The sequence below is a fragment of the Trachurus trachurus genome, assembly GCF_905171665.1.
Source record: "Trachurus trachurus genome assembly, chromosome: 22".
In the NCBI taxonomy this organism is placed as follows: Eukaryota; Metazoa; Chordata; class Actinopteri; order Carangiformes; family Carangidae; genus Trachurus; species Trachurus trachurus.
In genome coordinates, this window is record NC_139907.1 from 28,908,946 (window position 1) to 28,925,424 (window position 16,479).

The window sequence follows — 16,479 nt, forward strand, 5'->3', positions numbered from 1 at the left end:
TCTAAAAATAGCTTGCACTAACAAATAAAGGTAACAATGGGATTATGGCAATGGGCCAATTTGCCAAAATGTTGAACTATCCCTTTAAGCATTAAATAATTAATTCATCATTTATAACACATACTCATTAGTATGTAGTTTATAAACACAGTTAAAAATGTTTTACTCATCATTGATAAGCACTAACTGTATTTATAAACTACATGCTAATTGTATTCATTAGTAGTCATGCTTTATGTATTTATCAATGCTTAATAGTGTGTAATTATTATAAAGTGTTACCCTTCTTTTTTTCTCTGTTGTTTTGCTCTTGTCTTCTCTCTGTTCGCCTATTTGGAAACTTGTTTCTACTGTGCTGTTGTTTGTTAATCACCCATGATACACCCCTGTATTATTTAATTGTGTGTCCTCACCACTAATAAAAAATACATTTTTAAAAAGTAAATATTTGAAATAAAGAACATTAGGATAGCAGGTTTTTCTACAAAGCAGTATAGAGGCTGTGAACGTGATTTAAATGTGTAAACTACGTTTTATAGCAGACACAGTCTCCTGCTCTCAGACTGGAAAGAACCTCCTGTCGGGTTCACTAACCTGCCCTGACTTGCTTTGTGAAATGTGAAAACATCAACATGCAGTATATCAGTGTGTGTGTGTGTGTGTGTGTGATAGATCAGATGTGGTCATGCATGAGAACAAGTGTTAAGTGTGTGCTGCCGACCTCATTGAGGGGGATAGGTGGGAGTTTCTCTCCACCCTTCCTCACACACATGCGTGCACAACTGTGTGTGTGTGTGTGTGTGTGTGTGTGTGTGTGTGTGTGTGTGTGTGTGTGTGTGTGTGTGTGTGTGTGTCTGTGAGAGTTCAGAGGAGAAGGGGGAAACTGTGGCGTTGCCCTCCCAGATGAGGTAGAGCTACAATAAAAACAGCTCATTTGTTTCTGCTGACGGGCAGAAATCTCTGTTAACTTGGTTTGGGGCCAGTGCAACAATGAACATTTGGTTGTTGGCATAAGTAATGAAAACACTGTCTCTCTTTGTTCCTATTTCACAGAGCTCTCTATTTTCACCCCTCCTCCTATTCCGACAACACTATTTTCCACCTTTATCTCTCACCTGCAGCTCCTCCTTACACCTTTTTACTCCTTTATAAATCCATAGGCTGGGCAGAATACATAGATCTAAGTAGAACTTTCCAAAGCGCCACATATGAGACATCATGTATAATTACAGACCGTGCACATTTGACCTTTAGCTGTTAAATCTAACCCTCCATTACAACCAGTGTTTTCATGCTTCTCTTTCTTGGACCACAGGGTATTTTTCCATGTGTATGAGAATGCAAACAAAGACAGATGCGTGTGTGTATAAACATCCAAATTAACCCTTGCTCTCCCAGCCTCATGCATAACGGAGAAAATCTGCACATCAGCGCGGAGCAATCCCAGAATGTGTCGTGCGCTGGACTGTGAGAGTACAGTGGAGCTCAGTGTTGTGTGGAGTGACACGGGCCTAATAAAACTGTTTATGGGCTCCTTGTCAACTGTTCTATGATTATGTCCTCTCTGCCTCGGGTCATGCTTAAGAGAAAATGGCATACAGATGGAGGGCTCACACACAGCCAAGTGTTGCTCACAATAACATGGTAATTCATAGAGTGGTTCAGAATTGAATTACTGGCTGCATGAGACTTTGCTTAGGAATCAGGAGGGGAGAGCCTCATACTGAGCTCACAATGACACTTTAGAGGCATGTTGTGTTTCACTCTGCAAGAATTTGGTCATTTGTCAACACCAATAAAACATGCACAGCATCGATATGCATCTAGATCTAAGAGTGTGGGGGCGTGCACTGGTTTGTATGTTGTTCAGATATTACTTGTATGGGTCATAGACTTCTTTCTCTTTACACCAATATACATAGAAGTTCATCTCAGGTTTTCGTGTGCAGTACATAGGCTATTGCACCGATCACTTCATATGTTGTCTTATACTGTGGGAATGCTCATCAGAAAACATGCTGAAATCACTGATGGTGTCATACTTCCTTCCCCATCCTTTGAATACAGCGTAATCCATAATATTATGCCAAAGTCTCCACTACTGTTGGGAGTGTTGCGAGCGTGCAACACCAGTAAACCAGTGAGCAGACTCCCAGGGGCCCGCTGAGGCTGTTCACGCCCTGACAGAACGCTGCACCACTTGGCTTTTGTCAGCTACAGAGCCTGTGATACGATACTCTTCCTCACGGTAAGTGAGGCAACACAGGAAGCAGGTCTAGTCACAAAGTTAAAACATATTATTTTGGCTTAGAAAAATGACCTAATTTCACACACACTCAGTGTAAGGGACTTGAATTATCAAGTCGTTGTGACCTGCACATTCACCATGTTATGAAATAATAATGTAACATTACAAGATTTAGTTGTTTTCGAGGTAAATGCGTAGCTGGAACTACATTCCAGACATGGCTGCTGGGCGGAGTGATTTCAAAAGCCCAAGTAGTTCCGAGTATTTTCTTCATGTGTCGTAATGTTACATAATTACCGTAAAATTCGGTGTATAATTACCCCGCGATCTCTTTTCTTTTTAAATATAAAATAACAAGAAAGAGCTACACCGCAGCACAGAAACATGTGGAACCTGTATAATGCTTTTATTACCAAATAGCAATAGAAAACCTTGTTTTCCCAGTTTGAGGTCCTCAAAAATAGATTGCGGCTTATATACCAGTGCGATTTATTCCGAATTTTACGGTATACGTTATTATTTCATAGCGTGGTGAATGTGCAGGTCACAACTTGTCCACCAGAGTGTTTTGCAGTTGTTGGATTGTGTATTTGATTAGTTTTGAGGGACAGGGGACCTGTACCATTCACCTCCATTGTGTTCGCTGAGCAGCTCACGTCTCTGCGCCACTGATTTCAAAACAACATGCACCGATAATTAAAGATAACGAACCTACCGCTATGACTACAGGGATTATGCAATGGGTGAATTTGCCAAAATGTTGAACTACCCCTTTAAAAGGCACAGCAACAATACATCATATTTCTTGTTAGCACCTTTCATAGAGAAAGGTGGAATAAAGGTACAACAGGTTGTGTGCAGCCATTACATGTTTAGGTTTTTTTGCACAGACAGAGATGTGATGTCACAGTGAAGCATGGGTGCAGATCCGGGGGGACCTTCTGAAAAACATGAATTGTTCCCCCCAATAAAAATACCCCAAATTATTCAAAATTGAACAAATGTATTTTCAGACCTCACATTCTTCACATTTTAGATTCACATCTAAAAATAAATGATTGAAATGGTGGAACATAATGTTTGACAAATATATTTCTGACTCCACGTTCCATCTCTGGTCTCCTCCACTACGATGCAAATGAACAGGTAGTTTCTTACTCAGACGCTGATGATATCAGCAGGCTTTAAAAAAAAACGACCCCCTCAATCTTAAGGCTTCATATTTTGATTTTCATCCATATCAATTCATCATGTATAAAGTAGTCCCATACACTGGGAGAAAAGGGAGATGGGGAGAAGAACTGGGGATCTGGGAGGGTCGGATGGAGGCGAAAGATAAGAACGTGAGCAGATATTATATGTCTGAGACCCTTAAAATTATAATTTACTAATATAACAGCAGTGATATGCGCTGTTGGCTGTTTAGGACAAATAAACAAGAAAGGTAAGCACAATATATAATTCCCTGTGCAGTACTTTATGAATGATATGGCGAGCCTCTACCAAGTTGTTATTTATGGTCGCATGTTATGAGCTGCATACGGGCAAACAAAATAAAAATCACTTTTGTGTCCCCCCCCAATCCTGACATCGGATCTGCACCCCTGCAGTAAAGGTTCTACAACCTCATTGTGGAGGCAGCGCAGCAGTTTATCAACCTCACCGGTGCCGTTGGTGTCCACCGTGAGCCCCTGGTTGACGTGGTTCTGGATGAGCAGCAGGGTCTGCTCGAAGATCTCTCCAGCACGAGCCTGCTCCACCGTGTAGGGGTCACGCGGATACCGGAAAAGAGCTAGCAACTCTCCTGGGGTACGAGGCTGACTGGAGGGATGAGGGATAGGGAGATGGAGTGTTAGGGAGGTGGGAGAGGAGGGAAGAGTGATGAAGGGGGGAGGGACAATGAATACGGTGTTATGTGGAGAAAAAACAAAGGAGAAGAAGTGCATTGGTAGGAAATGTATGGTGGTAAAGAGTGGTGAGAGAAAGACAAATTAGAAAAAAAAAAAACTTTTCATGTTCAAACCACAAATGTTCGTTTTGTTTTCCTTGAGGGCTGCACAAGCAGGCCGAGCTTTCCCTGATGTTTTCCAGAAAAAAAGTTTTTGCTTCAGCCACAGTGGGTCAGAGAGTTCAAACGAGGAGAAGCCCAAAAACATGCACAAACATCTTAATCATTTCACTCATGAGTTGGATCTCCTCCATCATGAGCCTACCGCTGAGTCTGTGCGCATGTCTCTGTGTTGTTCACTGCTTGCACTCTCCTCTGAGGACCACTGCACTGCTTTACTATCACCTCAGGTCATTCTTTAAACACATGCTCAGCTCTAGACGTGCAGACTTGTACCGGGGGGTGTGGCCTTCTATTACCACACATGCCAGATCCACAGGTGGTATATCCAAGGTAAAAAAAACAACATTTTTAAAATGGTCTTACTTTGCACATTTAGATGATGTCATACTGCACATGTAATAGCTTACATGTGCAGTATGACATCATCTTCGTAAGTTACTATTTAAACACGAACACGTTGTTTGACATCTTAATGTGTTAATAAAAAAAAAGGTCTGGGCTTTTTTTTTTTGTGGATTTTTTTTTAGTCCATATCACACAGCATACATGTGAGTGAGTGAGTGAGTGAGTGAGTGAGTGAGTGAGTGAGTGAGTGAGTGAGTGAGTGAGTGAGTGAGTGAGTGAGTGAGTGAGTGAGTGAGTGAGTGAGTGAGTGAAAGGAAGCGGAAGCTCCTCTTTCCAGTTCGTCAAATCTGGACGAACTGGAAAGAGGAGCTTCCGCTACAAACAAGCTTGAAATATAGACTTATTTAATTTTTTTCGGGACAATTTCTCATGTCGGGGCTTCAATACAAGACGGACATTACATACGAGCAGCATGGAGGTATTTGGATGTTTTTTGGTGTGTCTTTTTGTTACGAAGACAGTTGGTATCCATTTGCAACCGTTATATGGACATGCACTGCTACGCCGAGACCCCCTGTAACTCAGAGAAGCCACGGAGGACTCTGAAACTTCTCCCAGCCCTTAGTCCACATGAGGGGGAGTAGATAATGAGTGAAATTTCCAGTGACCTGGCAGTGACCTTCATTGTAACAGCCATAAATGGCCGTTGATGCAGCAGCCTGTGTCAGTGCTCTGATTGAAGCAGTCTGACTTAAAACCATTGAAACCCTCGTCCACTGAAGCCGCAGGGTACAGACCATAATCTCTGAGACTTGCAGCAACTTTAGCCTTCAATTTAAATGGCCACACTCTTTCCCCGAGGGCTCTGACTCAAACTTAGAACATGCAAGTCATTCACCAAGATGACAAGCTATTAGTATTCTAACGTAGGCCCCATGAGCATGGAGATCTGCACTGAGTCATTTACTGAGGCTATAAAGAATATTTCAATGGGTCTAAATGTAAAAGGAGTGAGGACATAATGCAGATGCAGACTGGAGCTACATTAAGATGTAGACTTAGTGCCAGTAAATACAAGCCTAATGTGTAAACATCAGCCTCCACATGTTCTCACACAGAAACTACCAATTTATATAATAACAGACTAGGGGTGTAACGGTATATGTATTCGTCCCGTGCCGTCACGGTACGGGGGTCACGGTTCGGTGCACACAGTCACACGACGAATACGTCTGAGTGAATATAAAAAAATTTTTTTTAAAAGTCCAGTCCTCACTCCAACCTAGGTGGTGGTAATGAGCCTCGAAGCTGCCACAACCGTCATAACAGACGAAGAAGAGAAGTGATGAGAGAGTGAAGTTAGAGGAGCTGCTGCCTCATTTATGTCACCGTGTGGCTCTCCGTCGGCGCTATTTTACGGATGCGCCCTGTGTCGCTAGAAACGCATCAAACACGTTAACACATATGAGACGGCATCACCGTGATATGTCAATCACTGGTGCGAGGAGAAAGACAAGTTGTGTGCAACAACTTATCCCGCTGCTTTTAAGCCTCCTGACATGAACACAGACACCAGAAACATCACCAAAGCAACTGGCATGTAAATTAACTGTGACCAACACTGATGTTAGTTTCTTGTTTTTTTTATAATAGTTAGTTCTCAAGTGCAAGTGTTTTTCCTCTAGAATTAATGAATGGTATTATAACACTCCTAATGCACTCGTTTTATTTTATATTCTTTTTTTTTTTTTTACTTTTATAACACAAGACAGATTTTAGTTTTACATTCAGTTAGTGTCTGCTGTACCGAAACCGTACCGAACCGTGACCCCTGAACTGAGGTACGTACCGAACCGTTACACCCCTATAACAGACCATAAAGCAGAATCTCTGTAATACTATATGCTGATATGGGCTAATGTGGACATGTGCTGTGAAATGCTGATTCAGTCACTGAAAATACTCTTGGTGAAGACGTGAGGGTCACTGTGTCTCTATTCATATGTTGATTTATTACAATACTCTGTATTAATTGTGTATGTGCATGTATTTCAGCTCCAAAGAAGGCAAACAAATCGCTGTGTCACACTGTTTGTTGCACTGTATTTTGTGTGCACGTGTGTGTACTGTACTGTATGTGTGTTTGTTGTGTGAGTTTCTCACATCTTACCCATCAAAGAGACGTCTCCTGGTGGACTCGATAGCGCTGTCCACGTTACGGATGGCCTGCTCTATGGAGGTGCTCACAAAGGTGTCTCCCTCTCTGCTGACGGCAGGAACTGTGGTCACACAGAGACAGACACACACAGACACAGAGCCTTCAACTTCAACATGTTTGGGTCAGCTGTTTCTCTGCTGGTGCAATAAAAAAAATAGTCATGGGTGTGGTTTAGTCATTTTTCAATCAAATGCCAATTAAGTGCTACACAAATATTTATATAAAGGCGTCTATGCCATTTGCACAACCCAGTGTCATTATATTCTGTTTTTCACATACATGAGGTTCTCAGTGCTCTAAGGTAGTCATTCCCAAACCTTTTTACATCAAGGACCCCTAAATTGACACAAATTAGACCACGAATCCCCATTGGACAAAATTTTGAAGCAAACACCAGAAATACACAAATATTTGTTCTGAGACTACATTAAGTTTTTAGTCAATGTACATTCAAATTAGGGCCAATGGCATACATTTTTGGAAATATTGTAGAGACATTTCTGGAAAGAAGTGGTAAGATTTCTAAAAAAAAAAAAAAACAACTCTAGAAAAAAGTTTAAAAAGAAATCTAGAAAAAGTTTCAAATTTTCAAAAAAAAAAAAAAAATTCTCAAAAAAAAAAAAAAGTTAAATTCTAGAAAAAAAGTTTCAAAATTTCAAGAAAAAGTTGGGGACCCCCTTGAAGCCTCTCAAGGACCCCTGGGGGGACCCCCTTGAACCCTCTCAAGGACCCCTGGGGGTCCCCGCACCCCACTTTGAGAACCATTGTTCTGGTAAAGTAATGGTTTGTCAGGAAGAAGCTGGGCCAGCTAGTGCTCCTTCTCTCCAGCTGCATGCTGTAAGTGACTCCAGCTTCCCTCCTGGAGGTGGAGTGAACACATTTCTGGCGCGCTCCGTTATCTTAGTGTGCCATTGAAAACAGTGAGATTGTGACGTGAGGACTGAGAGGGTCCAACAACAACTGAGCACAGTGATACAGTTTATGGTTCACCAGCAGAGTGCTGTGGTCTGACCTGAGAAATCTCTGCAGGAAACACCAACTCACACAGGGAGGAGCTGATAGGAATCTAATAGCGTTGCAGCAGAGTGTGACTAAATTACTGACTGACTTGGACAGGGAGGATCAGCAGAACGCTTTCCTCTAAGGTGACAATGATATACTGAACATACTTAATGTCTCTTTCCTGTTATGTTTCACACGGCTCACACCTCGCACCGCTCTGCCTCATTTCCTCTTTCCCCTTCTCTTCTCTTCTTGGTGGCTGCTAAATATTTATTCTGAAGAATCATAGGATATTTCTTGTTCAGGCCCCCCCCGATATTCCCGATTATATAATAAACAGAGGGGGAAAAAAATCATAAACAGAGTGAAGGGGAACAATGGCGGCACCTGGTCAAGCCTGGAAAGTGAAAGTGAGGGAGATAAGAACTGAAGGAAGAGAGATAGAGAAGTGAGATTGTGTTTATTTAATCAAGTTCTGTTTGTATTCACTTGCACTCATGTGAGTTAATGTCTTCCACATTTGATTTCTTTTCTTTTTTTTTCTCTCATTTAGGGGTTATTTATTCTTGTTAGTTGAATTCTTTACTTGGGCTGGTCACTGGAGTGGTGAGAGTCAAGATGAACTGTTTGTAACAAGTTGCTGCTTTTCAATACTTGAATCTTTGAGTGCAAAACTTCATGGTAGGATTGAAAATATGAATAAATAAATGAAGAATTTAAAGAAGAAAAGTGATTATTTGTTCGTAAATTATTATAAAAAGACGAAACAAAAAATAATCGCCAGATTATTCACCTGCCCAGGGACTATGGATGGAAAGTAGCTAGTAAGCTAAATCCGGTACAAGGCATCTCTGCTCATTTTGAGACTAATGTTATTTTGTACGTTGTCCCTGATACAAATAAACTTATTAAACTAAACTAATTAGTTGAAAATGTAATCCTTTCATTAACAGCCTAATCAAAACAAGAGTTGATACAGTAGATTAATCGAGACAAAGATAATAGTTCAGGACCTAATTGTTTCATTTAGGAAAATGTTTTAAAATAAACAGCCTGTGTTTACCTGATACCATCTTAATTTCTATTTGACCGTTCCCAAAACAGTCTGAGTCTATCCTCTGATTGGCTGAAAGGCCAAGAGAGACAAAACTACACTAAGATGGTTTTCTTTAATAACTATCTTTAATAACTCTCTGGAGACGTGTGTATTAGTAAATATGAACCTTTAAGCTACGTCAGCCAGAAAAGGAACCAGCAGTGAACACCGGGTCCGTCAGGTCATGTAGTGGCGATCAGCTGTTTCTTACCTGTGACGGTGAGCACCATGCTGGCCACCTGGTAGCCGATGGGGTTGCGAGCGACGCATTCGTAGCGTCCACCGTCGGCCGTGCCCACGTCCTTCACCTCCAGGTAACCCTCAGGGCTGATGTGGAACTTGCCACTTTCTGTCACCTGCACTCCATCCTGGGGGGGCAGGGTGGAGGGGGAGGCAGAGGGGAAAGGTCAGGACCCTATGGACTAAAGGAGTGGGTCAACTGACAGGCTGATCAGACCGCAAAGAGCTGGAGCATTTTAACCACTCAGTTACTGCAGAAGCACTATTTACCTCGATATACTACAATGACTAGTAAATAAACACTTACAAGTAACTTTCCCCAAAAGGTAACTGAGTAAGTAACTGAATTACTACATTATAAAAGTAACTAATTACCAGGAAAAGTAACTACAGCATTACTTAAAAGAAAAGAAAATGCTCAAATATGTCAAATTACTTGGACTCGCCCACCCAACCCAGTGACTATTACCTTCACTTCATTTTTTTAAAATTTAAGTCACAACCACTACATGGTGGAGCACAAACATTAGATAACATTAGTAATCAAGCGTAGCAAGTAGCAAGTCTGTACATGCTTTCCATCTCTGACAATTGAAGAAAAAAAAAACAGAAGAAAAAAAATAGATGAATAAATAATCATTATAATAAAATACCACGCTCTTCAGAAAGGCACCTAACCTAACCTAATGTCCGTCTTGTATTGAAGCCCCGAAAAATTTGGACGAACCAGGGTCCGTCCTCTTCCCAGTTCGTCCAAATTTGACGAACCAGGAAGAGGAGCTTCGAGAAGCTTCCGCTACAAACGAGCTTGAAATATAGACTTATTAAATTTTTTTCGGGACAATTTCGCATTTCGGGGCTTCAATACAAGAAGGACATTACATACGAGCAGTATGGAGGTATTTGGATGTTTTTTGGTGTGTCTTTTTGTTATGAAGACAGTTGCTATCCATTTGCAACCGTTATATGGACATGCACTGCTACACCGAGACCCCCTGTAACTCAGAGAAGCCACGGAGGACTCTGAAACTTCTCCCAGCCCTCCACATGAGGGTGAGGAGATAATGAGTGCAATTTCAATTTTGGGTGAACTATCCCTTTAAGAATACTGATTTTGTTAGTTCCAGATAAATGTCTTTTTTCCTTTAGTTGGAAGAAGAATGTGTATATAACGTACACTTAAACGGGTGTGTTATTTTGTTTCCTGAGCCAAGTAACGGCACATTTTATTGTCAGTAACGGTAACGGCGTTATAACGGGGGAAACAGTAACTTTTTTTGATAACTCGTTATTGAAAAAAGTAACGCCGTTATTTTATAAAGCCGTTATTCCCATCACTGCAGTGATTTCCTCTTCTCTGTCAACCACTTGAGCAGCTCTGTGTCTAACCCCGGGGCCTGTGTGGTGGCGCGGTGACGGCGCCTCTCTCAGCCAATAGGAGCTGGTGGAGTCTAACCTTGTTCCAGGTGAGGACAGGCTGCGGCTGGCCCTGAGCGCTGCAGGGAATCTGGACGTCCTGGCCAGACTCAACCGTCACGTCCCTTGGAGCATTTGTGAAAACAGGCGTTACTGAATGAGTTAAAACATACACACACACATGCGCATATGTTAATGATTATGCACCAGTGTTTCAAGTAGTGTACATGTAAAAATGACTTTTGCAATCAATCACAGCAGACATTCAAACTCTTGACTCATCATAGTGTTTTACTGTCCTACATGTACTCATGGAACATACACACACTCCCAGTGTTTGTGTTACACTGCACTCGCTATTTTTCTTTCCTTTATTACAGCGCCGCAAAACATTTAACAACTTCAAGTCAGCGAGGGCTTTGAAGGAGGTGAGGGCATTCTGTAGTTCAAAGGGAAATAATGCTGAGAAAAACTAATTGTGGAGCAAATTTCTGTCGATATTCACAATGGTTTTCAGTTTTTACCCTCAGTATGTTTTCTCTAGCTGTGTCAACCATTTTCTTTTTGATCAACTGCACCTCACAGATGTTTAACACGTGAAACCAGATGTTTTCTATTTGTGTAGAGGGACTGAACTGGTCAACCAGCACACAGACAGACAGACAGACAGACACAAAGAACGAGATACACGTGTGTCATCTTTATGAATGTATGTATGTATGTACAACTGTCAATGTCCATGTTTTGACTTAGGTTTTAACCAATTTTAACCTTTTTTTTTTTACTGGTTTGGTCATTTCATTTCATTTTAATTTATTGTATTTGACTTGAAGATGCAGCTGGGTCTGCAGTTACAATCTCTTTTAAACTATTAAATTCATTATGATTCTTAACTTCTTTTCAAATGTTCAATTTGAGGCATGTGCAATCTACAGTCTAGGTCAGTGTTTTTCAACCTTTGGGTTGGGACCCCATGCTGGGTCACCTTAAATTCAAAAAAAAAAAATAATAATAACAATAAACATTTTTTTAACTAATTATTATTCTTTTTAAAATCATAATTATATTATAACTGTATTCTATACTTTCACTTTCTTTAATATAAATCGAGTTCAAATAAAATGCACCAGAATGTGATGTTAAAATGGGGTCATGAGCCAAAAGAGATGCACTCTGCACCGTCTGACAGTATGTATACAGGACAGTGTATATAGGACGAATCAACTTTATCTGAATCTTCATCTAGATAAAAAGTCACGTGTCTGTCTGCTTGGCTGAACTCTGCTAACCATACACACACACACACACACACACATACATACTGTATATACACACACCTGTGGGACTGAAAGTAAATAATCACATGAGCACATGTACATGTGTCTTATCCTCTGCCCTCACCTCCCACACACACACACACACACACACACACACACACTGAGGCTCTCTCACACACATACCCTGTGTTCTATCTTTGTGTCTGAGCGTCATGATTGAACCACTCTGCAGCCGAGGTGTTTCTCAGGAGTGTGTGGGGGTGGGGGTGGGGGTGGGCTGTTTGCCCCCTGCTCACCATGTTTAGTTGCCTACATGGTTCCCATGCAGCAGGCAGCAGTGAGCCACCTGGCCATGGGAAAACCCCATGAGTTTGAGAACACAGAGCTGAGTGGGAGGCAGTTTCATAGTCGTCTGACACTAATTAACTGCCTTTAAATCAAAGCTGAACTTTGTAAAACACAGGGCTGACTGTAGTGGCTGTACAGTACAGCTGCAGGCATTCAGGATAAATCACATGGATGTAAAATGGTTGATAACGTTACAGTTCTGGTCAAACGGTGACATGATTCACATCCAATAAAAACCACATCCTGCTAATCTCTACTTTCACTTTCTGCAATGCTTTGTCTGCTCTCTTTAGCATATGGCAGCCGCCCCGTCCCACCCTGCAGCACGGTGGGGGCTTGTACAGGGCTTTAACAGTGTGGGGCCATTATGCAACGTGTACTTTGAGCCATGTTAACAGCCATTACTACATGGAAAAACATGGTGTCATTTTAGGATTACAGACTGCCATGCTTTCCTGTGCTAAACCAAGCCTGTAATTTCACACATAACCACACAACAGCGCAACACACCAACCTCTACATACCTATCAACATGCAAACACATGCACTCACAAAATGAAATACACAGGAAAATATTTGATAACACACACACACACACACACACACACACACACACACACACACACACACACACACACACACACACACACACACACACACACACACACACACACACACAGCACACACACACACAAAGCACACACACATGTGCAGTTGCAAAACTTGTCCACTCAATTGAACACACACACACACACACACCCATCCTTCTCTCAGACCTATCTGTCTTTCAGTGTTTACATGCATTTGAGCAGTAATAGCTGACTTGCATGTGTAAACGACAAATTAGCTGTGAATGACGGGGTCTGCACCACTCCCCTCCTCTTAACATTTTACCACCTAGCACCCCCCCCCTCCCCTCCTCCTCCTCCTCCTCCTCCTCCTCCTCCTCCTCCTCCTCCTCCTCCTCCTCCTCCTCCTCCTCCTCCTCCTCCTCCTCCCCCTCCTCCTCCTCCACAAACACACAGTGTTTGAAGAGGCAGACACAATGACAGCCTGTGTACGGCGGCCAGGTCCCCACACTGCAAAACTCTAAATCTTTCCAAGAATATTTTGTCTTCTTTCTTACTAATCTCTTTCCACTTAAAATAAGAATCAACGCCTAAAAATCTACTTGTTTTAGATAATTTTCACTTGTTTCAAACAACTTCTTACTTGAAATAAGTAGAAAAATCTGCCAGTGAAAGCAAGCTTTTTGTGCTTGTAATGAGAAAAGAAAGACTTGCTCCACTATCAGATTTTTCTACTTATTTCAAGGGAAAATATGCTTGAAAGAAGTAAAATGAGTGATGAGTCTTATTTTAAGTAGAATGAGATTTGTTTTGACTAGAAATCTGACAAATATTCTTGGTAAGATATTTGAGTTTTTGCTGTGCAGCTGTATGCTGAGGCGGCCTGGTGTAACACAGCATTATGTCCTGCAGCCTGGGACTCTCTCTGCTACATTCTGTCTGTCTGTGTGAAAGCCCCCCCCCACCCCCCCTCACCTCTCTGCTGGATGCTGAGCTGGACGGCCGTGTGCACCGTCCCCACGGGGCTGACCGCCTGGCACTCGTACTGGCCCTCGTCGTGGGCCGCCACCCGGGTGATGCGCAGTGTTCCGGTGGACAGGACCGCGTGGCGGCGGTCCAGGGGCAACGGGCTGCCCCCCCTCGTCCAGGCCATCACCGGCTGTGGGTAACCGCTCGCCTCGCACGGGAAGTCCACGGTGTGACCCTCCAGGACCGACTGGTCCTGCGGTGTGACGGTGAACTGCGGGATCGCTGCAGCCAGAAGCAAAATCATGTTACAGAGAATAGAAAATAATAGAGAGGATGCAAGATGTAAGGGATGGAAAAGTCTTTGTGTAAAGGGTCAATGAACAATTTTCAAAACCTAAAGAGACAATTTGGTCTAAATAATAGGGGTAGGAGAAAAAATCGATTCACATAAATATTGCGATATCTTTTTTGACGATTTTTAAATCGATTTTTTTTTTTTGAAAAAAAAAAAATATATATATATTTTTTAAATATTGTGCAATGTGCATTCGTTCGCCTTTTTTACATACAGAGAGTACAGGTTTTGAAAAGGGTTTAGGTTCACTTTATAATGGAGTATGTTCATTTCTAGGCTCCTACAGTATTCGTGTGCAGATAAATGTTAAAAATGCAGATTAAAAATCGAGAGAATCGGCAATATCGTAGAATCGCAATTTAAATTGAATCGCCATCCAAAAAATCGAATCGGGAGAAAAGCATATCGTCCCAGCCCTACTAAATAATGATGACTTCTATAGATTTCTACAGGTTCCTCACTATTTTGAGCAAATTAGGAAAGAGATCAAACAAGAGCGATGGGATGACATTTTATTAAAAGTATTTATGGATGCATTTGCTTCAGGCCCAGGCCAAAAAACCATCCCAAGACTCTAGGGTAGGTAGCTCACTGCATGTAAAACAGAAATGGGAGAGGGAAGGAAATCTAGTCCTAAATGAAGAAGATTGGGAACATTTATGTGAGATACAACGGAAAACTCCAAATTCAACACTATGAAGAGTTTTGCTGTAAAAACCTTATTAGATTTTTCATCACTCCAGCTCAAAAAGACACTATACCAATTCATCTGTAAGTTGGAGACAGTGTTGAGGCCTCGAGGCAAATCATTTTCACATATTCTGGTCAAATTCAATACTGTTCCCTTTCTGGCAGGAGGTCTATAAAATTTTACAAAAGGTATTCTAGACAGACACTCCTTTTCAGTTTGTATCATTATGTTTAGGAGTTCCACCATCAGAACATGTCTCCTCTAATGACAAATACTAATTTCAGATTTTAAGAGGAAAAGCCGTAACAAGGAAGTGGCTAAAACTAGAAAAACCTACAGTGGTTTGACATCGTTTATGACATTTTTAAGATGGAAAGAATGACTTCTGCCATAAGACTAGAGCGGGGTCTGTTTTTGAAAAGATGGATTAGGTATGTCACACCGGTTCAACCACTGTGTGTCTAATGCTATGTCTTATGTCCATTTCCCCCTTTTTTCCACTTTTCAACCCTTCTGTATCTGTGTTTTTTAAGTATCACTAAGGTGCACCCCAGAATTCCTGTTCTAGGGAGTTTAGTTCTCAATTTTGTATTTTATAAATTTCATCTTTGGTATTGTTGAGGGAGGACCAATCATCCTTATCTGTATTGTTTGTGGAGTTGTGGGTGTATTGCTGTGTGATTTAGTGGTGAATTGTTATGTGAATGAACATGTGAACCATGAATTGGAAAAAAGAGATAAAATAATAGAGAATGTACTTGTATTTGACTTGAGCTGAACTGGTATGAGAGATCTAAACATCGTGTTTAGAGACAGATTCAAACATCTTTGGAATTTGAGATCTGATATCTGCAAACTGTGGAATGAACTCCCTTATCAGTAATGAGAGGAAAATGAATTTAGTGTTGAGTGGATCAGATAAATGTGAGTGCTGTCCTGACCCAGAGCCAGAGGTGATTCACATTCATGTTGTTGTGACTGAATTAACGTTGTATAACATCCTGTGATGTCTGATGACAATAAATCCAGCCCACTGAGCCACACGCTTGTTTTCTTATGACCAAGTCGACGCCTGGTTCCGTCACACAAGTCTGGCCCATATACACAACATCACATCAGATCCTTCTTCCACATCTGGACTAATTCTGCTGCACACGCAGTCTTCCGGCTGTCAGTAAATAGTGGAGTGCAACAGCTGGAATCTGTCCAGATGTGGGCCACCCTGCTGGACCAGACCTTTCATTTTGCTGATTGAGCATTATAGTGTTTAGTGTCTAGTGTGGAGTTATATGGTTGAGGAGGAGTTGTGTCAAGGGATGATTTTGTTTGTTAAATTATCAATTATTATAATAATTATTATTTAATTAATAATTATATAATTCATATTTAGGATTGTAAATAATTTGATTAATGTGTATATAATTAATTTGGGTTTTAAATAAATTGGGGATAGTTGTTTGTATGTTTATATTTGGTTGTAAATTGATTTATGAAGTTGTTTATTTATTAATAGATAAGTAAGAAATGGGTAGGGTCATATAAGTTTTACTTCTACCTGCTCCATTTCGGACACTTCTTTTTGTTTGTATTCTGTTTTTTGTTTTTAAATTTTATTTTTTTATGTTCAAAATAAA

The 16,479-nt window shown here is 41.2% G+C and overlaps 1 protein-coding gene across 1 annotated transcript in view; it reads right to left on the reverse strand.

Annotated features, from left to right (window-relative positions):
• Positions 1–16,479, reverse strand: part of pxdn (peroxidasin) — a gene marked incomplete at its 5' end in the record, with an annotated part of 83,543 nt that overhangs the window by 19,874 nt on the left and 47,190 nt on the right. Inside the window, 5 exons of the mRNA XM_083998670.1 lie at positions 3,912–4,069; positions 6,835–6,943; positions 9,192–9,348; positions 10,677–10,789; positions 13,806–14,081. Of these exons, the coding sequence (XP_083854796.1) occupies positions 3,912–4,069; positions 6,835–6,943; positions 9,192–9,348; positions 10,677–10,789; positions 13,806–14,081 (813 nt within the window). The remainder of the gene's footprint in view (positions 1–3,911; positions 4,070–6,834; positions 6,944–9,191; positions 9,349–10,676; positions 10,790–13,805; positions 14,082–16,479) is intronic.